This window comes from Meles meles, chromosome 13, assembly GCF_922984935.1.
Source record: "Meles meles chromosome 13, mMelMel3.1 paternal haplotype, whole genome shotgun sequence".
NCBI classification, from domain to species: domain Eukaryota; kingdom Metazoa; phylum Chordata; class Mammalia; order Carnivora; family Mustelidae; genus Meles; species Meles meles.
Window position 1 is genome coordinate 82,613,660 of NC_060078.1, and position 27,123 is coordinate 82,640,782.

Sequence of the window (27,123 nt, forward strand, 5' to 3'; positions counted from 1 at the left end):
GACACAGCGAGCGGGAGAGATAGAGAGTAAGCAGAAGCAGGGGGTACAGCAGGCAGGGGAGAAGCAGGCTCCCGCTGAGCAGGGAGCCTGATGCGGGCTCCATCCCAGAACCCTGGCATCATGACCGGTGCTAGAGAGTTTACTGCCTATGCTCCCTTCTAGGAGTTTTATGGTTTCAACTCTCACATGTAGATTCTTAATCCATTTTTTAAAAAAGATTTTATTTATTTATTTGACAGAGAGAAAGTATAAGCAGGGGGAGTGGCAGGCAGAGGGAGAGGGAGAAGCAGGCTCCCTGCTGAGCAGGGAGCCCAATGCGAGGCTCGAACCCAGGACCCTGAGCTGAAGGCAGCCGATTAACCAACTTAGCCACCTAGGTGAAAGGAATATTTTTTGCATATTAAACATTTTCTAATGCCCTTTTCCCACCGTGACTGTTACCTTCATCTCATCATGCTTGAGCAGACATGTGCTTGGCATTTAATGGTTTGAGTTTTTTAGGTGCTTATCTGAAAGGAATAGGAACTGTTTTATGTCAGAACATTAGGGATTTCAGAGGTGTGTTGAGTATGCCAGTTTTAAGAATTTCTTCTTAGTGTTGGACATAATTTTGCCATTTGATTGTAATGTAGCTTTTTGGCTTAATATCAGCTTTAATTATATGATTATTTTGATTTTATTTTTTAATTAATTTTATCTTTTTTGGTTATATAAGAATTTTAAAAATTAGGTTGGTTTCCAAAGACATTTAGCCCACCAGTATCTCATTCCTTTTGATGGTTGGGTGGTGTTCCATAGTGTATATATACCAGATTTTTGTCTACTCATCTGTTGATGGACACTTGGGCTGGTCCCATAACTTGCCTATTATAAATAATGCTGCAGTAAACATAGGGGTATGTATATCTTTTCAAATTAAAAAAAATATTCAGCCCATGTATAATGGATTTATAGAAAATAATTATTTAATTAAAAAATCTATTAATGGAAATAAAAGGCAGTATATGAAGTGATAATTAAACTGTTAACAGTATCAGTTTTCTTCCCATTATAAACATTATTCAGCCGTAAAAAGGAATAAAGTTCTGATACATGGGATGGCACCTTAAAGCATCATGTTGAAGAAACCAGGCAGGAAAAGTGCAGTATTGTTTGGTGTGCTTCTGTGAGGCAGGTAGAGCAGTCCCATCCATAGGGACGGAAGGTGGACTCGAGGTCTCCAGGGGCTGCAGGGAGGGAATGGGGGTAACTGGTCTGTGGGTACGGAGTTGCTGTTTAGAGGAGTGAAAATATTGTGGAAGGTGATCACAGTGATGGTTTCCCAACATTCTGAACGTCGCTGCCCCCACATTGGACATTTCAGATGGTTAAAAGGCGGGACGTCACGGCATCTGTGCTGACCATGTAAGCGTGGGTTTATTTCCGGTTTATGTTTTCGGTCTGTGTGTTTACTTTTGTGCCAGCCCCACACAGCGTTGGTCACTAGTGCTCTTCAGGACAACACTAAAAAGATAAAATTGCCGTTGCATGGAACTCCGAGTTTCTTCTAGTCGACGACCCTTTGTATTTGTCTCTTGAAAGAGAAGGCTAACTTTGTGGATATCAGAGGGACTGATCCAGGCAGACACTGCCTCTAGTCCCCTTAAAAACAAGTAGAAACAAGCCAGCAAAGTCACTTTACCTCTACTCATGTCTCCTTACCTCTCTCTCTCCTTTGCAGCATTTTATAACTACGATGCCAGAGGAGCGGATGAACTTTCTTTACAAATAGGAGACACTGTGCACATCTTGGAAACATACGAAGGTGCGTATATTGCCGGTGTCTTTCCCTTACTGTTTTGGGCAGTTCGGTCACGTGCTCAGTGTTTCAGAAGGATGTCCGTGTGGACATCTTCTGCAGGTGGTGGATGCCTTTTCCTGTGAGGGCAGCCGTGAGGCTTCTCATTATTTAAATAATACTTGATTAACATGAAATTAGAACTAAAATTTCCAATTTTTCGCCTCTACAGTTTTCTGTAGAAATCGCTATTTTCATTAAAAGCAACAGAACACATTGGTTCCTTTGTTGCAAATGTATGTGAATCTTGACTGTGAATAACTGACTGCTTGAAAAACTATGAAAAAAGAAAAAGTACATTTAAGATATTTCCATGTTCAAGTCATCGTTTTGATGTGTTTGGCGTGAATGGTGAGACTTCCTATGTTTTCACTTAGATTTATTAAGAAAGGAACTAAAACTTTCTTTGACCCAGCTGTGGGAAGTGGGCCATTGAAACAGACATTATCCAATAGATTAGAAACCCAGAAAATACTATCATAATAGTAGTGTCTCATTGTCCTTTGATTTTCATACAGTCAGGTTTCTTTTTAAAGATTTAGTTATTAATAGAGAGAGAGAGAGAGAGACAGAGAGCACAAGGGGAGAGGGGCAGAAGGAGAGGGAGAAGCAGACTTCTTTCTCGCTGAGCAGGGAGCCCAACTCGGGACTGGATCCCTGGACCTCAAGATCGTGACCCCAGCTAAAGGCAGCCACTTAACCGACTGAGCCACCCAGATGCCCCACACAATTGGTTTTTATATTTAGTGTTTTGGATATCACTGGAGCGACCCGCCCTTCCTTTTATTCCGTGGTTATTGTGGCACAGAAGGGAAGCCATGATGGGCTTGCTCTTTGAGACTCCTTGGATTTGGAAATTTTGTAGAATTGTGTAATTAGCGTTGGTGGCTCTACTTCCTGCTTGAAGGGGTGACTCCCATATAGCAGATGAATGAAAAGAACTGATTAAAATGGATCGTTTCAAAAGAGGAATTGCTTTCAGAGTGGGTTTAGCTCAACCCTTCCCGTAGGAGCTGGGGGTGGGAGCGGAGACTGCAGCTGGCCCACAGTGAACCCACAGAGATCTGTGAACTGGCCCTCAGGCTCAGGCTGTGGACTTTGCACAAGAATGGAGTGGATGTGAGCCTCCGGGCACTGGGCGGGCTGCAGCTGGCCCCAGTGCCCCTCCCAGAAGCACCCACAAGCAGGAACCTATCAGACACCCATGGCTGTGTCCCGTAGTTCCCTTGTGATGCACGAGGACTTAGAATTCTGGTCCCTTTGCCTCTTTAACCCTAAAATATTCCCACTGGGGGGAAAAATCAGCATTAGCGGCGTATGCCTGGAAGCAGCTGTAGCTCTGTGAGAACAGACCCTGTCCTTAAGTGAATGAGTAGTTGCGATGGGTGCCTTCTGCTTGTTTTCAGTTTTTGTAGCTGACAGTTGGATTGCCTTATCTGCTCTCAGTATATAGTGCCAGTGTTTGAGAGGAAACAGGGAGAAATTAAGCAGAGGTTAAGGATCAAACCTCTCATCTCAGACACTTTACTGATCTAAAGGGAAAAAGGCTCTTATATCTTCTTTATGTTTGCCCCTGCTCTGTTGAAGTGGAAATCCTGGTTAATAAACACTAGGCGATGACGTCATTCCTGAATAGATAGCAGTTTCCGGTCAGCCTGGGTTTGTGGGGACCGCCACCTCTTGTTCTCTGTTTCCCAAGAAAAATGTTCTCTTTAAACAGTGGGATCTTATCGCCAGCAATCCTTGCTGTACGTTTGACTTAAAAACAAATTGGGTAGAGAGCATGATGGTAAAGGCATTTTGTTTTGGGGCTAGTCAGTCTTCGAGATTCTGATTAAAATATTCCAGTCTTTATAAAGACCCTTTACACAAAACAAATTCCTTTTCTTTGACAACTATCATTTTGATTTTGATCAGAATCTGATCAGAGAAATGCTTTTGGGGAAGTAGTTTTGACTTTGGGAAACTTGGTGTCTTTGTTCATCAAATAAGAATGGAATAATTGTTTTTCTGCTCTTTCCTTTTGTTCTATTTTAGTTTCACAGATCATATTCGTGTTTGGCATTTTTTTTTTCCTTCCTCCTCTCCCCTCCTACGTTTCCTCTAAGAAAATGTATTTCTGTTTGTCAAATTTAATTTTCTTTTTCTTTGTGATCCTTTTCAGGATATTACTTGGCTTTCTGCAGAGAATATAAATTCTAGATGATCGCTCTTTATAGTAAAGTTCAAAGAAAAAATTTAACTTTAAGTTATGGTTAATTTCTCTCTTTCTCCGGCTTGTGAAGGCCTGGAGCAGAGGACACAGGAAAAGCAGGGTACAGGTCGCTGTGGGGGTGGAAGGAGCTTGGAGAGGTCATTGAGGGCACATCCCCAGTTTTAAGCAGTGTCCAGACTCAGCCACAGGAGAGGTGAGCCAAGATCCCATGTTTACAGGGTGATTGTCGAGTGGTCGAGGATGTGCTGGGCCTGCTGCCTGCTCATTTCCATGCTGCCCTCTGGGCGCTGGACACTGGACATCATGGAGCAGGCAGGCAAGGTGCAAAGATTAGGAGATTATTCTTTTGATTAAACCACTACACTGGAACTGAATGTATTCCAGTTTTTAAAGGGTAATAATGTATTTTCTTCCAGAATATACCTTACTTCCCTCTTGTGCTGTCAGCATCTGACAACTGAAGGTCTTGTGAGACAGTGCGAGTTTCCTGGGGCCTTTGTAACTAAGGACCACGATTTATAACAAAGGACCGCCCGCGCTGGGTGGCTTGACTGGCAGGGGTGTGTTGTCTCCCAGTTCTGGGAGCTGGGATATGAGATCAAGGTGTCAGCTGGGCTGTGGGGGAGAAGCCATTCCTTGGGTCTCCCCGGCTTCTGGTGTTTGCTGATAGTCATTGGTGGTGTTTGGGTTGTAGATGGGACACTGTGGTTTCTGCCTCTGTCTTCATGTGGCAGCCTTCCTGTGTGTGTCTCTGTCTACTTCCCTTATATAAGGACACCAGTCATTTTGGTTTCTGGCCCACTGTAACTAACTCATTTTAACCTGATTGTCTGCAGAGACGACCTTATTTCCAAATAAGGTCACATTCACAGGTAGAGTGAGGACTTCACTGTCTAATTTGAGGGACACAGGTGAACCTGTGACAGATGGGAAAAGGCAGTCACAGTGGTGAGGTTCTCATTTCTTAGACCTGGGAGCCCCCCAGCCCAGCCTCCACTCAGCAAGCATCCTTTGTACCTTGTCGCAGGTGACCGGCCACCCGGTCCTGGCCTGTGGAAAACCGGTGTGGCTATGGGTACTGTCTTCTGAGAGTGCTGGACATGCTGCTCCCGGAGCGTCCGGCTGCGGGACTGAGTCTGCACCCGTGCTGCTGCAGCGTGTTGCACAGAGCACCTGCTGGTTCTTTCTCCAGAAGGCCCGTTGTGCGTGTGGATGCTGTCCATCAGGACATGACTGGCCGCTTCTGGAATTTGGCTCTCTTGCCATTCAGAGCATAGGCCACTGTCCTCCTGACAGGAGGGAATGTCCTGTCCATCTTCAGGCAGCTCGTTGTAAACTGGGCTGACCCAGGACTGTGGTGATGTGGTCTTCACCTGTCTATCCCGAAGGAAACTCCAGCTTCTTCCTCATGCGTGTCTTGGCCTTGCTGCTGGTGGTTTCACGGGCACAGTAAGTGCGTCTGCTGCTCTGCCTCCTCCCTCTTGACTCCCCCCACCTCCTTTGCTCTGCCTGATACTGTTCCCTCGTGGCACTGTCCCTGGACTTGAGTGTGTATGTGTGTTCCTCCCTGTTCTTCTGCTAGGGACGCTGTATGGGACTCGTCGACTTGGTTGGTTGCCATTTTCCTGTGCTGGACTGTGTGCTCCCTGAGTTTCAGGGCTGTGTCGTGCCCATACCTGCCTGTCTCTTAGGTTGGTTGACTCCATGGAGACTACTCGTGAGCCCTGCCTGGGAGAAGTTAATCAGCCCATTGCTGCTATGGACCATGGACCTTCCTGCTCCTAGCTTCACCCTGTCTTGCTCCTTCCCCTCAGAGCATCCAGGCCTGCATTCCCTTACAGCCCCTCCCTCCCCTGTAAGAAACCTGTGCAGGGATATCCTCGCTCCTTCATGTTTAAGTCTGTCCTGTAACATGGCTGGGCCCCTGCTTGTCTTAGGGGGTCTTCCCATTTGTGAGCTCATGGAGGGCAGAAATGATGTCTTATCTCTTTCTGTATTTTGCTCTGTCTGGTGCAGTCTCTGGCATAGTGTATGTGCTTGAAGGAGTAATGTATGCAGATGATCTTGGGGAGGGAAGAAAAGAAACTCCATCTATTATTATAACATTAAAAAAAAAAAGACAAGACTCCCTACCTTTTATCCCATGGCTCACCCCTTTCTTCTCCCTCTTCCCACTGAAAACCCTTTTACTGTGTCTGAAGTGGATTTTTGTGTTTGCCTGTGTTCTTGTAGTGTTTGGTGTGCATGTGGTTTTCATGTATATGAACGCGGGTGTAGCTCTCACTCTTGTTCTGTTTCTTACTATTTTATTCAGTGCTGTCCTCTAAGAGGCACTTCTGTTTATTTTTAGTATATGTTTAGTTCATGGTTCCCACTGCTGTATGCACACTCCCCGTGTTTTACTGACAGCCTTCCCAGTTCCGGGCACTTAGCTCTCCTCCATCCTCCTCCAACCCTAACCCTTACATCACATGGCCATGGGATCCTGCAGCCGTCCCTTGTGCACAGGGAGATGCGCACATGTCTTTCCCAGGGATGCATTCCCAGGATGGGGGTTGCTGGTTGCAGGCCGTGGGGTCAGATACTTGGGATAAGCCAGGATGGCTGCTCCCATTCAGTTGCTGCAGGCTCCTGTCCTCGCTAGCACCCAGGGCTGCCTATATCCTGGGGCATTACAGTTTTTAACCACTGAAGTCTGTTCAGTTAAATTGTATCTGATTATCTTTAAGTTTGAGCAATCTCTTCATATGTGGGTAAGTCCTTGGGCTCCTTCTATACACTGTTGGTAAGTATGGCTCTTTTTCACGTGAGTGCATCTGAAATCGTCCTGGCTTGTCATCGGGCAGTATTTCCTTTTATGTTCTAGGACATTGATCCCTTGTCAGTTTCAGGAACGAAGGGGCATGTTAATAATGAAGACATGGGAAGGTTATAATGACAGCATGGAAGACCGTCCTTAGAACTGAATAAATACAGCCTTTATTTGGCTCTAGATGTAAGCTGGTGACTACATAGACCTCCCCTCTTTCTCCCTTTAACCGCCTGGGAACGCTGCCCTGGATGGGCGCGGATTCTGGGCCAGGTGCAGGAACCGGTGAAGCAGACAGTGTGGCTCTAGGGACATAATCCTCCACACGTGCCACTGAGCTCCAGACACTCGCGTCTGCAGTGCCCCCGGTCCATCAGCCAGGCCCCTTTGTCAAGAGAGCCCCACGGTCACCATGCGGTCTTAGCAAATCCTTTGCAGGGATCCTGGGAATGTCCATCTCCTGTTCTGAATGCTTGAAGAGCATCTGTTAATAATCCCTTGAGGACTTTGCTCATTTCCACCCCATCCCTTTCTGGTCTGTGACCATTCTCGCCTCTGGTTGATAACATGATTGCTGTTTAAGAAGGTGCTGTCCTTGGGGCACTATTCCGAGCTCACTCAGACATCACTCACTTCTGAGCTTTGACTTTCTGATACCGTGTGAGAGGCTAATATTTGGTTATTCTCCAGGAATTTACCCAACCTGCACTCTGCACGCTTCTGTAATTCTCTGACCGCGTCTTTTCTCTCGTGGGCAGAGTTAGAATTTGAGCTTTGGATCCATTTTCCCTGAGCAAGGTGCCAGAGGGACTTGAGGACGTTGGGGGTGAGGACAGCTCCACAGTGGTCGTGGGCTGTCGTGAGGCTGTCAGGAGGTTGGTGACCGGCTGTGCACCCACAGGGTACCTGCAGGGACGTGTCTGCCCTCAGCTTGTGGGCTTGAGGGGAGGTGCTAGGGGTGTGGTCAGAGCTGCTCTGCCTTCCATTGGCCCGGTCCACGTAGCACTTCCTTCATGCCAGCGGTTGTAGTGGGCCCGTCTTCATCTTCCTCCCCTCATGGAGGCAGCTGGGAACTTGAGTCTAGTCGCACCCCCAGGGCGAGGTGGGCCCATGTTCCTGGGCCTGGCTCTTCCTGTGCGGGCTGAGGCTTTGCAACAGACACACTTTGTGAGATCACGGCTGCTCTGGGGTATGGCGTCTCCGGATTGAGGAGGGAGGAAGTTAGCGCTCAATGGGTCCTCTGTCTTGGGGCAGTTCCTGATGATCTGGGAATGCGGGTATGTGCACTTGGCAGTGACCCCGATCCAAGTCAATTAGAGGGACAGATAGGGAAATGGATACCCAAGGAGTCCTCTCCGGGGTGAGTGGTCAAAAGGACGTTTCCTCCTGGGACGGTGTGGCCTAACTTCAAGGTGGCGGCTTTAAGTCCGCCAGCAGCAGACAGAGATGAACGGGCTGGTAGGGTGTTCGGGAAGGTCACTAGCCAGGACGATTTGAGATGCAACTCTCTGGAACCTTCTAGTGTATTTCCACAGTGTTAGGATTATTGAATTCTGGTGACAAACTGATGAATTCCCCAGGACAGGAAGGTATCATGAGGGTCATGGGGTGTCTCCTCCTTCTAACTATTGCAACTTTGTGTTTGTTTAGGGTGGTACAGAGGTTATACCTTAAGAAAAAAGTCCAAGAAGGTAAGTCCTTTTTTCTAAACCTCTGCATTTCCATTCATTCATCACTCTGAGAGAGGAAATCAATCCCATCCCATTTGTGTCTTCGAGTTTTCTGTATATATCTCTTTCTCTGAACTTAACAAATGTGTGGGTTGACACGTGGGCTACCCTGACTTGTTTTCTTTTGAACAGTATGTGGGCACAGAAATAGCAGCTCTGCATCCGTGGTGGGACTGCTTGGCAGTGGCTCAGTCCTGACCTGTCATCATGAAAGGCACAGTCCTCTTTTCCTGGTATAATGTCACATCCTATTTAAGCTTGGAGGTGGGAGAGAAGGACCCTGGGGATAATGACTTCAGAAAAAAAAAAAAAAAAACCACTTATGATTTTCAGTCTTACATTATCCTCGATGACCACAGATTTGCAAAGCTCATGCGTGCTTGTTTTCCTCTTGCGCGGAACTATTTTAAACTGCCTGACTTGCTTGCAAAAGAAAGGTTGTGCTTTCCAGGGCCTTTTGCGTGCGAGGTTCTTTGAACTTCTGAAGCCAAGACCTGCAATTATGCCTCCATCCTTGTGGCGGACACTCCCTGACACGGTTCTGTTGTGGCTTTTCTGTTCTTAGCTTTGCAAAACCTAATTACAGCCCTCTGGTTTTATTCTGTGATTTTGAAATAATGTCCGTTCTGAGCTGTGATTAGGCTCTGTCCACGTTAACTCACACACTTTAATATCTACATTTGCTTGACAGAGGGTTCGTTTTACTTCTGTTTCTTTTTTTTTAATAAATTTTTTTTTTAAAGATTTCATTTATTTACTTGACAGAGAGAGATCACAAGCAGACAGAGAGGCAGGCAGAGAGAGAGAGAGGGAAGCAGGCTCGCTGCTGAGCAGAGAGCCCGATGCGGGACTCGATCCCAGGACCCTGAGATCATGACCTGAGCCGAAGGCAGCGGCTTAACCCACTGAGCCACCCAGGCGCCCCTACTTCTGTTTCTTAACTCTGCCTCTCATGATCTCCTTACTGGGCCTCGGAGGCCTTAAGTTACAGGCTCAGGCTCAGGACCAAGGCCTCCGAGGTCTGGCGGCTGAAGCACAGGACCTGCCTGCCCAGCTTCCCCCAGAAACCCTTCAGCCGGGCCCTGCTGGACAGGTGGGAGCCGTTTGTCCTTTGTAGCTGTTATTTGCAAAGGGCCCAGCTCGAGCCACGTTTTGTCTTCTGAAATCCTCATTGGAAGACCAGGCATTTGCGAAGCCTTTAAAGCTACTATAGTTTTGCAGTTGGCTCTTGCAGGCAATGTAGAGAAGGGACTTGGCCCCCAGTCCTGCAGACTCCCAGGAGTTCTGGAACCATCTTTTGTCTAGGTATTCACACAGAAGGAGTTTGTCTGGACTAGTTTGAATGACCCTGGCTGGAGTGGTTGCTCATTTCACGCCTCTGCGTGTGTGCCCCCTCTGCCTTCCACTCCTCCTTCTGTGGCTTCACGGTGCCCAGAAGCAGGTTTACTGAGATGGAGCGCTGTCTTTGCTTGTGGACACGGGTGAGGCTGCCTTGTTTGTCCTCTTCCCCCTCCACCTGTGTGCACACCTTGACATTACCTGTGCTCCTGGAGGCATCCTGGGATTTGGGCGTGTCCAGAACAGCTGGGACCCTGTGGAGCTCCCAGCCTCGGGGCCCTTTGGTCCGCTTTCTTGCTCAGCCATTTTTCTTCCTGCCTGACCACTTCTGTCTCTGTGATAATTCTTTATGTGAAATTCTGGCTTTCTGCGTATGCAGGAGGAGCATGAATCTGGGGGTGCCCATGCTTCTCCTAGACAGATTAGTAGCTGTGGTTTCTGGTCCTCCTGTGTAAATCCTTTGGGGCCAGATGCCAGGGAAACGCGGTCAGAAGCTCCTTTCACACAACAGGTGCCTGGAAACCACCAGTGCCGCTGAGTAGATTTCCGCTGCATGCACTAAATCTCACATGGGAAAGCTTCCGGCTGTGCTGGGCAGCCCTGGATCCCAGTGTCTCTTGCCCCACTACCCGCTTTCAGGTCCTCACTCCAGAGAGGGGGCTCCTTGTTTGCTCAGGAAGCAGGACAGCAAGTCTTGGTTAAAGCCCCTAGCACTTTGCCGTCCGCACCCGACACTGAACTTGCGCTTGAGAAACTCCCTCGCACACTGCTGCTAAGCCCCCAGCCCCCATGCATGCTGCTCTTGGGGGATGCTGAGAGCTGTGAAACCGGTGTCTGGTAGCTGTGGGGATTGGGCGAAATTTGCCCACTTTCTGTATTTTCTCACATGGTGCCTCTTTTGGGAGGTTGATAAGAATCTGTGGGTTAGGCAAATAGTCCTCCATGCATACGTGATGATAAGTGGTGGAAATCAACTTTCCATGGCCATTTTAGCTTTTCTGGAAAGAAGGAACTGTCAGAGGCCATCATCAGAAATTGTTTTTAGGCATCCTCTGTCTTTGGAGCTGCCTGAGTCAAGGGCATTAGTGGACCCGAGGTGCATCCAGTGGGGAAGACACAGGCCAGTCCTGTGTACTTTTTCCCTGGCACACAGATCGCTTCTGTTTTCTTCAGAGACATCTGTAGTCTCCGTGAAGCACAAGCAGGCTGAGCTCATATTTCCTGTTTGCCCCACTGTGTTGTATGTAAGACTTACTGTACGCCTTGCAGAATTAAGAGCGATCCAGCCATCCCTACCCTCACCATGTCAGGGTGGTTTTTGATTTTCGGTTGATATTCAAGTTGGTAATGAAATTATTGTTTTTTTCCCCCCCAAAGGGTATATTTCCTGCTTCATATATTCATCTTAAAGAAGCCATAGTTGAAGGAAAAGGGTGAGTCTGGTTTTAATGTTGAAATGAAGAAACATGGTGATTGTATTTGACTTTGCTGCTGGTCCACATGGCAGGGCCTGTTAGCGGGTTGGGTGTGGGTGTGAGTGACCATGATGGGCCAGGAGTTCTGGCTAGAGAAATGGGGCTTGGGATAGAGATGTATGGACAACATGGCTTTGGACCTTTGAAAAGTCTCAAGTCAGCAGTGGACCTGCAGCCGTGCTTCTCAGACCTGAGGTTGGTTTTGGGTAGCATTGGCCTGGTGCTCTGTGCTTCTCCGCGAGCAGTCCCACTGGGTAGAGGCTCCAGCCCCCCAGCTCTGAGTCCGTTTTTCTGGAAAACTTTGAAGGCTGTGACACCAGTGGAGTTTAGGGTGAAGTTGGTAAATTGGGACGTGTGTGTGTGTGAATCTACATTCTGTGCAGTTGTGATGTATGTTTCTTGGAGGTCATAAAACTGATGTATAAGATCATTAAAAGGACTTTTATAGAACGAGAACCCATTAGACAGGAATGGCAAATGAATAGCCAGGTGTGAACTTGGAAGAAGGAGCATTAAAATGTTTTCCTTTTTTGTCTCTTCTGCATCTTCACCCTCAGTTAAATATGTAAATTATAAAATTACTAATCATATGATTACTGCATAATGACATCTCTTCGGCTGATTACAAAATTGCCTTTCCAAGCACTGTACTTTTAACATATGAAAAGGACTAGCTCGGGTTCTGTAGTTGCGTGATGCGTGATTAAAATGAAGAAAATAACTTAGAGGCATAGATGGGGATGACCTGTAATACGGTATTTTTTTTATAGTGATAAAATGTTTTGTGTGCAGAGTTTTAAAGGTAAAGGGAAAAAAAAGCAAAGTTTGGACTCTTATTGTAGAAATAATGGAACGAAGTATGCACTGAACGTATTTTACACCTGTCTCTATCGCAATCAGTATAGAAGTGAGACTGTGATTAATTTTATAAGAGAGCACTGTGAGTTTACAAAAGAACACATAGACAATGTAATTATGAAGCACAATAGTAACGTGAATGAGAGATTATTTTGATTCTCAGTGAGTGGAGTCACACCCACACAGACAGACACATTGCCTCCCGTTCCTGGGGCTCGTGGAAGATGCCCCAGGTGGAGCGACTGAACGGTGCACCGGGGACAGAAGCAGTTAAAAAACGGTTTCTCTGCCTATGCTTTGGGGCTCCCTGTGTTTGCTCGCCATGCTGCTTCTCTGGTTCTGCCTCTCCGCAGCTACTCCCACCCTCGCTCAGCTGCCTTCTGCCTCCCTCCTTGTAAAGACCCTCCTGCCTTCAGACTTGACAGGTGGTCTCAGCGCTGCTCCTTTCCTCCAGAGGTCTGTGGACCTCGACCTCCCCTCCCTATGGTCCTTCCTCCTTTCCGGGGCAGGGTGCTCTGTCATCCCACCCCCCAACCTGCCTGCTTGCTCTCCAAGGTCATTACCCCATCTCTCTTGCTGGGTTTTTTCTTTCTGTGTCTCCTTGACTCTCACGTCCTTGCTGTGTGCTGGCTGCCACTGATTCTCTACTTTTTCTCCCATAACCAAGGCTGTTCCCATTTGTCCTCTCTCCCATGCTCCCGTGGCTTACCAATGTCTCCTCATGTCGGAGCTTCCAGTATCTTCTCAGGGCTGCCCTTCTGGCGCTTTCCTGCAGTGTGGGACACTGGTGGCTAGCACCTTCACTGAAGCCCATTGTTTATTCTGATGCTTTTGTACCGTTTCTCTTGCCTCCTAGCCTATTTCTCCGCTGCCCACTACTCCCAGGGGACTCTCCTTGTCCTTCTCCTAGCCCTGTCTTGCCCCTCTGTTTGACATGGCCCATGTTGTTGTGTTTCCTCTCTGTGGGTGATGCTTAGATTGGGGCCTCTAGCCCTGACTGTCCCCTAATACCTAGCTTGATATTTAGAGCCAAGTGACTAAGGAGCCACCCCCGTTGGCTGAGCGTCTGCTGTGTCCTGCCCATTCTTCCACACCCTGCATGATATTCTTTCTCTGGCTCTTACCAACAACGCTGTAAGGCAGCTGCTGTTGGCTTTGCACACTGCTGACCCCTTGCAGGTAATAAGGTGCTTACGAGATGGTAATACAGTGAAGCCAGATCTGATACATAAGAGCCAGTTGGCATATTTGTTCCAGGGACAGATCAGACCTACAGTGAGGGAGAAAGTGAGAAGAATCCAGAGCCAAGACCAGGACACAGTGTGAGCAGTGAGGCCCTCTCTGTGTGGTGGAAACAGGGTCGTCTGATGGAGCTCCAAGTTTTGGAGAGTGAGTGCAAGAGCCCAGTGGACTCAGCACGAAGTTCAGGATCTGGGGGACAGAAGCCTCCCAGTTATTGCCACACATGCTCATCCTGCGAGAGAAGAGAAATCTGCCCCCTGAGGCTTTCTCAGGATGGCGTCGCAGTGTGATGAACCACATTTTCATCAGCATCCTTCCTGGGAACCGCAGAGGCAGACTTGGCAGGGCTGTGCTAACAGCCACTTTCTGTGATAGACACTGACGACGTCCCATCAGAGGGGAATTCCTGAAAGTAGTTTTGTGGGAGGTGGTCCCATACACCTCGGACATCTTGTCTCCTGCTCCAGGAGGCATAGGCGGCCACACCTGTCCACAGAGCCTGGCCTTTTCTCAGGGACTTCACTGTCTCTGCCTTTGGGAGTCCTCACCATCAGCAGGTCATTGCAGGCCTAAACCCCAAAGTGAGCCCAAGTGAGGGTCCCGCCCACCGAGATGGGCTGCAGCCAGATCAGGATTGGGGGGGGGGGGGGGGCGGCGCTAGCTCAGAATCCCTGCACATTCCATGTGGTTGGAGTATGGTCTGTTCTGGACGCCCAGTTTCCTGAGCCTCCCTTTTGTCTATCCCTCAGTCCCAAGTATTCTGAGCCCTCCCTTCCAGGGCCTGTGACTGGAAGACAGTGGCTGATAGGATTAAAAAAAAAGGCACAAAGGGATAGCAAGTTAAGAAGAAGTCCAGGGTTGCCATTTCGGGGTGCAGGGAAAAGGGAGCAGGTAATTGAGTGCTGGGATCAGATGGAGTACCTCCGGACATCGGAGAGAGCCAAGGCCTCATTTGTGTTTCACCAAGGGTAGCTGCTTCATGTATTATCATATAATGAGTTTTATGCACTATGGAAATGTAAAGATCATCTTAACCCAAGCCTGCATCTTAACGCGGCACAGACTGGCTATAATTAATGGTGTCTGTAAGATAGATGGGTACACGTATTATGCATGCACTCTCAGACCCTGGTGCTCTGAAGACTTCTAATGGGATGTTATTTGCCGACTCCGTCTTACCTTGGCATGCGAGGTGGATGCCTTTACACGTAGGTAATGTGTGAACACACTTGGGCTGTGTACAGATAAGCCCTGTCGTTCTTAGAGGTATGTGTGTTCATATGTGTGGACACAGTCTTGTTTGTATATTTTCTCTCCGTTTCCTTAAATATTGAATTCTGTGGACTAGATTTGGGATTTACAAGTACAACTTGCAGACTCTAATGAAGCCATGAATGTGGCTGTCCTTTCCTCTTTTCCCTTAGGCAACATGAAACGGTCATCCCGGGCGACCTCCCGCTCATACAGGAAGTCACCACGACACTCCGAGAGTGGTCCACCATCTGGAGACAGCTCTACGTGGTGAGAAAACGGGATGTTGAATCGAAGCTTAAAAACAGAGAATGGGCTTTTTGGACCTTGCTGTACCAATGGGATTTTTTTTTTCCTTTCTCTGGGAGCCTCAAAAGCAGAACTTCTGGGACTGAGTCATGCTCAGGGCAAAGAGAGCCTATTATTCTGGCCACCCTGGGGGGCTGTTTGTCCTCTTGGACCTGCTTTGCGTTGGGGTGTGGCCATGCTCACTTGACAAAGCACTGGTACAGGGAAGGACCGAGGATTTCCGCCTGCTTGTGCAGAACGGGAGACCGGCTGCCCAAGCACTTTGTGTTTTTTTTTTTTTTTAAGGATTTTACTTCTGAGACAGAGGGAGACAAAGGTGCTGGAGCACTTTGGAAGACAGGAGTAGGCAGGCTGCATTGATGACCCGCAACGTTTATATTTTGATCATGAAAACTAAAATCTGCTTTTAAGCTGTAATGGGTGCTTATTTATGGATGCAGTAGAGAACACTTGCTGTTTATTTTATTTTATTTTATTTTTTTTTGCCATTGTCTGTCTCTTACCATTTGAGTAAGACTACATAGTCTTCCAAACCTAAGCGTGCCTGTTACAGAGGTGGGGAAGTCGTTTGCATTCTGGCTTCATGTACGACTGTCCGGTTCTCCCAATCACAGGAGAAGCCTTATTAACGCAGGGAGGTTGAGACTCTGACATCTTCCATTTCCTATTCCCTCAGGGCATTTCTTTGCACATAAATTCATATTTGCAGAAGATTACCTTTTGTTAAGCCTGTATTTCTATTCAGAGTGTTGATTTCTCATATGCTAATGTTGTCAGCACAAAGCAAGGGCTCTGGAGAGAAGTCAGTGCATCGATTTCTTGGGAACACAGAAAACTTGCAAAAGTCCCACAGCTGCTCTCTGGGCAGGCTTGTTGTTTTTGATTATACAGTGGTTTCTTGTAAATGCACAGTAATAAGCAGTTGCAGTAATTGGTCATCAGATGTTCTCAAAAACCGAAAAGCGTAAAGTTAGCCATGAATGTTTTGTGTAAATCTGAGCAATTTTGTAGTCGGTCTTTCATGTTCAACTTAGCAATTTTTAAACAAAAATATGGCAGTAAAACAAACAGGGCTGATGCTGAGTGATCCGTTAGTGGGCACGGCTCTAGCCTTCCCACCCGGGATAGGCATGCCCACCATTACCTTGGTTTCCTTTTTAGAAATGCGGGTTTGCCTCTTGTGGACTTACATTGTTGGATTTGTCCAAAGCTAGAAGAAATTCCTTACAGTACTTTTCTGTGAATTGGTTTTTTGCTGTGCTCTGTGGTTGTAGACAAGTTAGCAGAATATTATGGAGTTTAGATATTTGATAAGGCTTTAGAAAAATGAATCATTAAGAGGAGATAAATTTAGTTGTGGAATAAACCATTATTTTTGGCCCTTTAGTTATTATTTAAGAAATGAACACTAGGACAATGCTGGAAAGAGGAGTTTGTGGGGAGCGTAGACATCACTAAAAGAAGGTCACGTGCTAGAAATAGTGGGATGAGAGGTTCAGAGATGTAGAGCAGAAGTTATTTTCAAAAGTAGCAGTGACCACATTTTAATATTTATAGGGAGCCCTGTTTAGAATTTTATCATATTAAGTGTTTCCTAGATTTCTTTTTGTGGAAGGAGCCACTGGCTTCTTTAAGGAAGTAGGGGCAATCCCCTAATTTCCTTGATGAATTGTGCTCTTGGCTGTTGCAAAACTGTTGCCTTTTTTTTTTTTTTGGTACCATCAACGCCTTCGAAATAAGTAGAAAGTGATAAAAATGTGAATTTGTGTTTTCCTTTTGATGTAAATGCACCAAGAGCTTGGAGATTCAGGTTTTATTCCTTGCAGAACCACTCTGTGTGCGCTGAGTGAACCCTGGCGTGTGTGGTTCCGTGTGATGCTGTTCCCTCTAACTTGGCTGATGCCAGGCCCAGGTGGTCATTTGCTTGGTGTGCTGAGCATGGCACAGGGCACAGTCTTCAAATATTGAAGACTCCATGGCACGATCTTCAGGCTCACACTGAATATGTCGGAGTTCCCAGATAGCCGATCTTCGGGCCACGGACTTCTAGACTAGTTCACAGGCTCAGTTTGCAGCTCCATGTCGAGATCTTGCTCTGGTTAACCTCTCTGTTCAGGGGTGCATACTCAGAACGTTGGCTAGAATATCAAGGATTATGTATAACTTCTTATCCTTTTGATCTGTGATGGGAAGCAGACTCCATATCACGTGTTCCTGTTTCACGCTTTTGACATTGATTGAATCCCATCTCGTAAAGCATGTGCTGCACGTGCATTTGAAAAACCATCCGCAGTGCTCGTTTCTACCAAGAGCTTCACGCACGGCTTTTGTCCCCCCGCAGCAAGACAACAGGGAGATGTTCCGAAGTGTGCGGCACATGATCTACGACCTCATGGAGTGGCGGTCGCAGATTCTTTCTGGAACTCTGCCGCAGGATGAGCTCAAAGAACTGAAGAAGAAGGTCACTGCCAAAATCGATTATGGAAACAGGTTTGTTTATTTGAAAGATGATTTCATGCTTAAATTATCCAGTCTAATAACATTACCGTAAGCCTTGAGGAGGCTGAAATCCTATTTTATCGTAAAAAAAATTTCTAACATCACAATAAGGGCGTAGTTTTCATTTTTGAAAGGATGGGTTATTTTCTGTTGGATTCTAAAAATCAGGAGTTTTCAGAGACATTGTTGATACCTGTTGTGATCTGCGAGAAGCTGGGGCCCTGGTGGCCTGTCATTTTCACTCTCCCATAGGTGGCACTGCTGTGATTCTCCCTGACAAGGGACTTTTGTTTTCTGCTCGCAGTTCTTGACGTGGATCCAGACCTAGGGGTACTTTGTGCAATAACAAGCACCGGGTTGCTTTGTGGAACCCTAAGTTCTAAGAGTTTGAAGGGACATGGGAGGTTACCTTGAAACTCAACACCGGGCCAGGGGCTCCAGGTTTGGCAAACCCAGATACAGCCAGTGAAATCTGAATCTCAGATAAACAACTAATTGTGCTTTGTGTAAGGATGTCTTTTGCAAAAGTTCCTGTCTGCAGCGGGCCTCCACTCGGCTCTGCTTGAATGCCTTCAGCAGTGGTGCACTCCCTTCCGCGCAGCGCTGGGCGTGCCAGCATTCGCAAGCCTTCCTGATGCAGAGCAGGATGGAGCTGCCTCCTTCCAATTCTGCCAAGTCTGCGATCTGAGTGAGGCCCTGCCCTTTCCCATGGGATAACTCTCTGGTTATTCCTATAATGTCAGAGCTGCAAGAAGCGTTTAAAAATGATCTGGTCACATGATTCCCAGATGCTGGTCTGTATCAGAATCACTTGGAGAGCTTTCAAAATACAAAATTGTGGGACCTACTCCTGAAGATTCTGATTTCTAATATGTGGATTGCTGGCTAGAAATCGCAGATTTTAAAAATAGGGTCGGACCATGCTGGATTGCAGATTGGGGGACTTCTGGGAGAGTCGGAACCTCTCATTTTACATATTAGGACTGTGTGCTCAGAGAATGGGAGAGGTTTTCCCCTAGCTGTTTAGCTGAAAGGTGCCCTGGGTAAACTAAAGAACCTTTCTGTAAAATCAGAATTATAACATAATGTTGTTTTCTAGTACTTCATCCTTTCAAGTGTGAGAAGTTTCTAAAAAACATTATTACTTAGATGTAGCATTTGGATTAAAAGACCTACAGGAGAAGGTGTCTCCCCCTACCCCCTTTGCCCCACTAAATCTGTGTGGAGGATATTAGATATTGTTGCAGGGAAACCCATTTCCTGAGGACCTGCTTAGACAAGAAAATGACGAAAAACAACAACAAACTTTTGGAGCTTTGATTCTGTTTTCTGTTGGAGTATTGTATTTTAAACTTATGTTCAGAAACCACCTGCTTAATTTGGCTGTGGGAAGAACCAAAGTACATCATGTCATGGAACAATCTAGTTAAGAAAGGAAGTGTTTCAAAACATAATTTACTACTTTGATCGGAAATACAGCCCTTATTAAGACAGTTTTTGACCTCTTACTCTTTTAAGTTCTACTTTCATAGTGGAAGCTCACCGTGAATCAGAGCCATGTGAGCACTGGTTTCTGCAAAAATGCAGAATAGTTGGCACGAAGAAGACCCCTGACAGGCTACTTCCTGTACCATTTTCCATGTGGCATTCTGGAAAGAGCCTAGATGCTGCCATGAGAGGGTTCTGGCTCAGAATCCAGGTTCTAAGTTCTTCTAGATGGTTCCCTGAGCTTAGGTTTCTGCTTCTGTGAAATGGATCTGACTACCTGTCCTGGCAGGAATGAGGGGAGGAGCACATGGCAAGATGTATGCAGCAGGCTGGTACATAGCCTGGGCCTCTGCTCCTTAGGGAGCCTGATTCTCTGTGGCCAGCGGGATCTCTGGCCCCCTCCTCCTAAAGCCAGGTGCTTTGTAGATAGGCCTAGGCCAGCACTGGCTCCGCCCATACAGGAAAGGATTCTGTCCCCATCTCATTAGCATTGACTCCACCCATACCAGCATTGGTCCTGCCCACACCAGCACTGGTTCCGCCCATGCAGGAAAGGATTCTCTCCCTACCTCATTAGCATTGACCCTACCCATACCATCGCTGACTCCTCGCAGGGGCAGGGTCATGGCTTGGATGAGCTGTACTATTCGGGAGAGGGGCTTTCTTCGTTAGTGGAACATGTTGCAGAGACAACTGATGAGAGCCCAAAAGCCTTATTTTTTTCTTTTTTTAAAATGTTTTTCTCTTCCTCTTGAGGCACCCCACAATCACTGCAACTACTGAGGCTGTTTTCATGCAGAGCGAAAAGCCTCTGACTCTTTGTTTAAAAGCCTGTTTACCCTCCTGTTGCTGACAGGCCCAGTTGGTTCTGCTTCACCATCAGTGGATTTGCTCAGTAGATATTTACAGGGAAAAACAAGGTCTTTGTGACTGCCTTCCAAATGGTGCAGTGGCCCAGCATATCTAGCAGAATGATCCTGCCTGACATGGTACCAGGCTCCTATCCAGTGTTAAGGTGTGTGACCTTCAGAGAAGAGAGGTCAGAGATGAATTTGTCTGGTTGGAGTCGTTATTACCAAGTCAGCTTTCCTCTTAAAACTGTAACTGTTAAAGGTGTTACTTAATTGAAATTCATCTTTCCTTCAGCAGACTCTTTACATTGCTGTATGCTTAAAAAAAAACCCCAAAAGTTCCTGCTTCTATAGACTTGTTAATCACAGGAAGAAAATCCCAAAGGCAAAGTATAAGGCATCTGTGGTTAAGATCCTCTTATCTTATTAAAAAGAAAATCGTAACACATCACATAGCACAGCTCCTGGTTTCTTTCTTTCCTTCATGGTCTTTGTGTATTCTTTAAATGAAAGCTGTGCTAAAAATCACCTAACAGTTTTCTTGGATTTCTTGGAAACAGAATGTTGCCCAAAAGACATTTCCACATATAGATGGACAGACTTATTAGACAGATGCTGCTCGTGTTTTAAGTTGGCTACTACGTCTAGCCATCTGGCCAGAAAGTTGCTTAATGTTGTTGTGGGTAACTTCCACATGTTTGGTGTTGAAACATAATAGAATGTCTTTATGGAAGATCTTCTGATGGGATGATTTGGGGATTAGAACCGACTGTAGGTACAAGGAAAGCTGTGTGATAAAACTTACCAGAATAGAATATGCCTCTGCTCCGGCTCTTCCTCTCTCTTCTCCCATCCTAGTGATGATGGGACAGTCACAACCACCAGTTTTAAGTATTTGGGCATGTGGGTTTGTATGTCATTGCATATATACATATATATGAGTAATGACTACGTACATATAGACACTGTCTCTACATGCTATATACCCCCCCCCCCGAATGTACAAAGCAGGTGTATACTTTAAACTGTCCACGCTGTTTATGTAGTACTTAGTAACCCACACTTCAAAGCCTTTGCTTTGTGCCCATGAAGTTCTGAATTCTTCTTGTTGTAGAATTCTCGACCTGGACTTGGTGGTGAGAGATGAAGACGGGAACATTTTGGATCCAGAACTAACTAGCACGATTAGTCTCTTTAGAGCTCATGAAATAGCTTCTAAACAAGTGGAGGAAAGATTGCAGGAAGAAAAGGTAAGTTCTGTTCTCTGGAATGTGCCCATTTACATTTGGAGTACCTTTCCTCCATAACTGCTTTCAACACTAATAAAACACCAGCGAAGCCCAGAATTTGCACTAGGAAACCCCCCAAAGGCACAACTGAACCGCACACTTCATGCAGTGATGAACGGAGAGGAGCCCAGGTCAAAACATACGGCTGACGACTGCAAAGAGTTTCATCCTTTGGTGGGGGAGGGTTGTACAGCACTTGCTCTGTCTTAGGAGGCAGGGTCTTACTGACATTGACTTCGTGTTCTCATATCATGGGGAACAGGACTTGATTCTGCATTTCCTCTTTGATAGGAGCCCACGGAGTGACATACTCTAAGCTCGATGAGGTCAGGGAGCACATGTCTCTCTGATCTTCTTCATCCTTCCTGGTCTGTAACGGGATCTTCTCTCCAGCAGCTATTCAGAAATCAGCTGATTGAGTCAGCCCTTCGTTCAGCGAGTCTTCATTGAGCACCTGCTGTGTGCCTCCTCCTGAGGACATAACAATGAATAAGGCAGAAATGTCCTCGGAGGATTTAGCCGAATGCAGAAACAAAAATTAAGCAAGTATGCTTGCAAACGCATTGTGATTGATTGAGGAGACCCTTGAGTACCTGAGGACAGGACTCAGGACAAACTCTGATGGGATTGTGACCTTTGCAGAGGGCGTAATTACTTTCCTTTGGATGTGTGCATGTGTTGAGAACTTGAAGTGGGGCAAGGAAGTGACTTGTGGCTTTGCTGTGTTATGCCAACTGGTTGCACATAGTTTCTTCTTCTGTCGAAATAAAGAAAGTGAGAGTTAATGGTAAAGAAAACGAGGGAGCATAAAGAAAGCGAGGGTATTGCTAATTTCCACTTTCTATTTTATTTCTACTTAGTCCCAAAAGCAGAACATAGATATTAACAGACAAGCGAAGTTTGCTGCCACCCCTTCTCTGGCCTTGTTTGTCAACCTCAAAAATGTGGTTTGTAAAATCGGGGAAGATGCCGAGGTGCTCATGTCTCTTTATGACCCTGTGGAGTCCAAATTCATCAGGTCAGTGACGCCTCCCTGCTGCAGGCTTTCCTCTCTGGTTAGTGGGGTAGTGTTAGGAGAGCGGCACTGGGACCACCATACTTGTTGCTCTCACGGATGCAGTGGGGTCGTCCGCTGACCGGGCTTCCCCCAGCACATGAAGCCAGTGCTGTTTGGGGACCGTGGAATGGCAGGGCTTGGGTTCTGGGCCAGCATCCGCTTTCTTCTTCCCTGCACGCACGTGGGTATTTGAACGTAGGGTTTGGTCTTGTAATGTTTCAGGGACCTGGCAACTGAAGATTGAACTGATTGATTGCTTCCTGCGTTGTCTTTATAGGGTTCTCTGTTTCCAGACTGCCTCCTCCCCCCCAAAAGAGTATCATTCTTGTTTTAATCTTTTAAGCTTTTAGTTTTCTGTCAGTTTTATTTTTGGACCTTTGGCCTGTTGTTATTTCTGCAACACGATTGGCTGGAAAGTGGCATCTAGACCAGTGCCTGCTACAGTGCTCTCACTTAATACTTGTTGAACAATTTGTTGAACAGAATAGTATAAATTATAAATATATAATTTCATATATATTTTATATAAAATTATAACTATTATAAATCTCATCTCTGCCATTCCTGTCATTTGTAATATGGTCTCTTTTCCTAGTTCTTGCTTTTGTCTCTCAGTATAACTTTCACGTTGTCCATATGGAAAAATTATGGTTTAGATTATGTGTGACCTGTATATGTGTATGCATTTAAAACTGAAACTTCTTCATTTATATTATTCACTTTTTTTTTTAGAGAGAAAGAGAGCATGCACATGCGTGTGAGGGTGGGGAAGGGCAGAGAGAGAGAGAGAGAAAGAATGAATCTTAAGCAGACTCCACTCTTAGCGTGTAGCCTGATACGGGGCTCGAGCTCATGACCTTAAGATCTTGACCTAAGCCAAAATTGAGAGTCGGGTGCTTAACCATCGAGCCACCCAGGTACCCCTGTATTATTAAAAACTTAAAGAGTTAGTATGTGACAGAAAACAGAACAAATGGATGGATTTCATCCTCATTTCTGATGTGGACTTCCATTTCTTACTAGGACTCAGTTTGTGTATTTGGCATAGTTGTTTGTTATAGGCTGTGAACTAGTCGGGCAGAATTTTTTTATGCTGTAAATGAACGAATGGTGAATTATGGATTATAATCAGTATAAATAAACCAGTAATGCTCTTGAAATAATGAACTTTGAAATGACATTTGCAAATAGTTACACCGCAGTTGTAACCCTAGACATCCCAAATGACAACCCCTCAAGGGTTTTGTACTGACCCTTCGTGACTGCTGCCTTGTGTGGGAGATGACTTACATGTTAATGGAAGAGCCGCTCTGTGTGGCGTGGTTGACATTTCTGAGCTCATACAGTTTCCTGCATCGTGGACCTCCGTGATGGTAATCATAAATCAGCGTGGGTGTCTGTTTAGTGCCCTGTTGTATTTGGAAAATGAATTCGCTTTTATTTCTTTTGTTTTCAAGTGAAAACTACCTGGTTCGCTGGTCCAGTTCAGGATTGCCTAAAGATATAGACAGATTACATAATTTGCGAGCTGTCTTTACTGTAAGTACACCCAAAGCAGTTCATTTGAATCATCCACCATCCTAATGATTATTTTTAATGACCTCCCTCTATCTTTCCTCCCTGCTGGAGCACGGATCCTTGGGATGCCTGCAATCTATGGGAATTCAGTAATAACAAAACGCCTTCCCAGAGCTTCCCTGTGAATTCCCATGGCTGAGATCTACCCCAGCACTCTTAAACTTGTATCTGAAGTTTGCTTAACATTAATTGACTGTTGTTACTCAGTTCTTTTTGTTATGTGAATAACTTATTAAGATGCTAAAAAGTGGTTGGAGAAGAGCATCTCAATCCATCTTTTTACTGTCTGTTTCAATTGAACCTGCACTGAGTAATGGTTCTCTAAAATAATTTATGGAAATTAATATTTCTAGGACCTCGGAAGCAAAGACCTGAAAAGGGACAAAATCAGTTTTGTTTGTCAAATCGTTCGAGTGGGTCGTATGGAGCTGAGGGACAACAACACCAGGAAACTGACCTCAGGCTTGCGGCGGCCGTTCGGAGTGGCCGGTAATGCATTCCTCTCCTTGTCCCGAGAGTTTCAGGATCCTCACTTTCACTGTGGGTAGGCGCTGCTGCAGCTGAATGCTGGACAGCGGGCTGCTCTGATTTATAAACTCTTCTGCCAGAAGAAAAAAAGTCGTCTTTTCTTTGTGGTTTCTGTGGACGTGCAGCTCAGGAGGCTTCAGTCTGCAAGTTTCACATGTAAATCATATATTTGGTTTTCAAGCAGATCCCATCTCCTGAGGGAGACCCTGACCCACATTCTCAGCCTGGAGGAAAGCCAGCCACTGGATGCTTTCAGGGTTTCTGGACTTGGTGATCGATTGATTTAGGAGGGAATTTGCACTGAATAGTCAAAGTGATGAAGAGGTAGAGGAGAACAGACCGTGAGGAGGACACGGTTATCTTGAAATAGGTGTCGTCTGTCCTCCATGTTTGTGTTCTGTTATTTTGGTGACAGCTCAAGAAAAGGGAGAGATTAGTCACATCTCCTGGGGGAAGGTGAGAGTGTCTCCGGGCTGCTGGGGGAAGGTGAGTGTGTCCCCAGTCTGCTGAGGGAAGGTAAAAGTGTCCCCCCAGTCTGCTGGGGGAAGGTGAGGGTGTCCCCAGTCTGCTGGGGGAGGGTGAAGGAAGCTATATGTTTTTGGTGTGAAAGATAGATATTTTAATGCAGTGATTCTTGACGCTAAGTGTACCTGAGAACGGTTTGGAGAACTATTGAAAAATGTATTCTTGCCCAGCCCCCACAGCCTGCCAGTTAAATTAGAATTGTTGCTTTAACCAGCATCACCTGTGAGCCACTCTGCGCCCTGCCGTGAGGAGGACACGGTTATCTTGAGATAGACAGACAGCGGGCCGCTGCCATCACACTGTCTTTCCTCCTTGTGTTACGGGCGGCGTTGAGCTTGCCTGTGGGGCCGTCCTGAAGTTGTGAGCACCTGTGGTCTACTCAGGATGTCCTCCCACTGGCTGTTCTCTCCCCACCTCAGAAGGTGGGTCAGCTTTTTGGTAATCAGCTTCTGCCCATTCTGGTGCAATTCCAATTTCCACATAGGAACTTAATTTTGAGGTTTTATCCAGAATAACTTCTGCGTGTTTACGTTGACAGAGCCCAGATGAACATGTGTCGTGGACTTTAAGCCCATAGTTCTCTGGAAGCCTTCTATGGAAAATATCATGTCACATTTCTCTCTTAATATAGTGCAACAGCAGGGATATAAAAATTATGAAAAAGCAAAAAGCATTGTTAAGACATGTCATTCAGAATTCCGTGTAGCCGGGCTCGTGCCAGACTCCCAGCCAGAGCAAGAACTTCCGTGGCACGGACCAGCGTGCTGCAAGTGGCCGTTAGGGAGACACCCCACGAAATCTGTCCATATTGTCACGGCCTTCGCCTCCGGGCTTGGGAGGGGTTCCTGGGAGCTGGGAGGGCGGTCACTTCCAGGACATAGGGAATGAAGGCTGCCTTCTCCTGCCTGGATGCGAGTCCCTATTCTTGCTTCGTCGCTGCCTTCCTGCGAGACTTGGCTGGGCTCTGATGTGTTCCCGGGGCAGACACTAGGCAGACACACTCAGCTGGCAGGATCAGCTCTGCGATGAAGGAGAGAGGTGTGCAGACACATAGGCAGGTGGTCCACCGTGGCTTATGGGCAGCAGGTGGTGTCCGAGGCTCAGACTCCTCGTGTCGTGGCCCAGAGTTCCAGGCTGGTGCTGGCAGTGTGGTTTTGGGCACGGGAGCATCCACCGATAGGTGCACTTAGAGCCTATCGCTTGCCTCTAAGAAGGCTTCAAGCTGGGAGCGTCTTCTGGGAGGTGGAGACTGCGGTCTCGGCCACACACTGCAGAGCAGCCGCAACCGGACGTTCCAATTCGTGTGTGCTTCTGGACCTGCATCTCTCAGCACACGCATAGGCTCTGTGCTCTGTGAGGAACACTGGTATAGTGGAGGGCATGGGGCTGCCTTCTGCCTGGGAGCCCACCCAGGGGCGCCCTGGGCTCCACTGGACCAACCAGGGCTGGCATTGCCCCTCTTCTGGTCCTCTAGAGCCCTCCCCATTTCTGGGGGGCCAGGGGGGCAGATGGTAGAAATGGAAATTGTCTGCATTTGAAGGCGATGGCTGTGGACACCAAGGAAGGCACCGCGAAGAGGGAAGCAGGCCTGCTGCCCACCTCTCTGCGGCCAGGGGTGGTGATCGAGCAGAGAGAGGGCGACTGTCCAGGACTGTTCTTCTTGGGGTCTCTGGCTGTGTCGGTCAGAGCTTGACCAGTGGAGATTTTCTGGCTCTCTGACTTGGGACAAGGTCATTTGATTGTGTCCTTGAGCCTGAATTTCCTCAGTTGTGCAGGAGGTGATAGTGAGGAATCACTTGTCTGGTGCCACTTGGAAGAGTGTCCACAGATGGGGGCGTGGAGTGGGTGGGTGGATGGCAGTGACTTTACTATGTGATGTCACTCGGGGGAATGCGAGAACTTTCAGATGCCCCAGAGCTGGGCCAGCCAGTGTGGTCGGCCCTGGCCACAGGCGGTTGTTACATAGATGAATGAAATCAAAGGAAAAATTCGGTCCTACCACCACATTTCAGGTGCTTGTGGTTCCAGAACATCTCATCACAGGACGTGCTGCTGGGCAGTGCATATCTAAAGTGTCCCTTGTGTCCTAGGCAAAGGAATGAATGAATGAGTGAGTGAATGAAAGAATTTATTTTTAAAATTATTTTAAAATGAAAGATTTCATTTATCTGAGAGACAGAGAGGAGTGGAGGAGAGGCAGGTGGAGGAGGAGGGGGAAGCAGGATCCCAGCTGAGCAGGGAACC

The 27,123-nt window shown here is 46.8% G+C and overlaps 1 protein-coding gene across 3 annotated transcripts in view; it reads left to right on the forward strand.

Annotated features, from left to right (window-relative positions):
* Window positions 1–27,123, forward strand: part of DOCK1 (dedicator of cytokinesis 1) — a 489,703-nt gene that overhangs the window by 54,492 nt on the left and 408,088 nt on the right. For all 3 annotated transcript variants that reach the window (XR_006821218.1, XM_046026751.1, XM_046026752.1), the window contains exons 2-10: window positions 1,721–1,804; window positions 8,512–8,552; window positions 11,307–11,362; window positions 14,929–15,025; window positions 17,406–17,554; window positions 21,017–21,152; window positions 22,052–22,209; window positions 23,706–23,787; window positions 24,180–24,315. Coding sequence is in view for 2 of the 3 variants with exons in the window: in XM_046026751.1 (XP_045882707.1) it covers window positions 1,721–1,804; window positions 8,512–8,552; window positions 11,307–11,362; window positions 14,929–15,025; window positions 17,406–17,554; window positions 21,017–21,152; window positions 22,052–22,209; window positions 23,706–23,787; window positions 24,180–24,315 (939 nt within the window). In the remaining variant the exon portion in view is untranslated. The remainder of the gene's footprint in view (window positions 1–1,720; window positions 1,805–8,511; window positions 8,553–11,306; window positions 11,363–14,928; window positions 15,026–17,405; window positions 17,555–21,016; window positions 21,153–22,051; window positions 22,210–23,705; window positions 23,788–24,179; window positions 24,316–27,123) is intronic.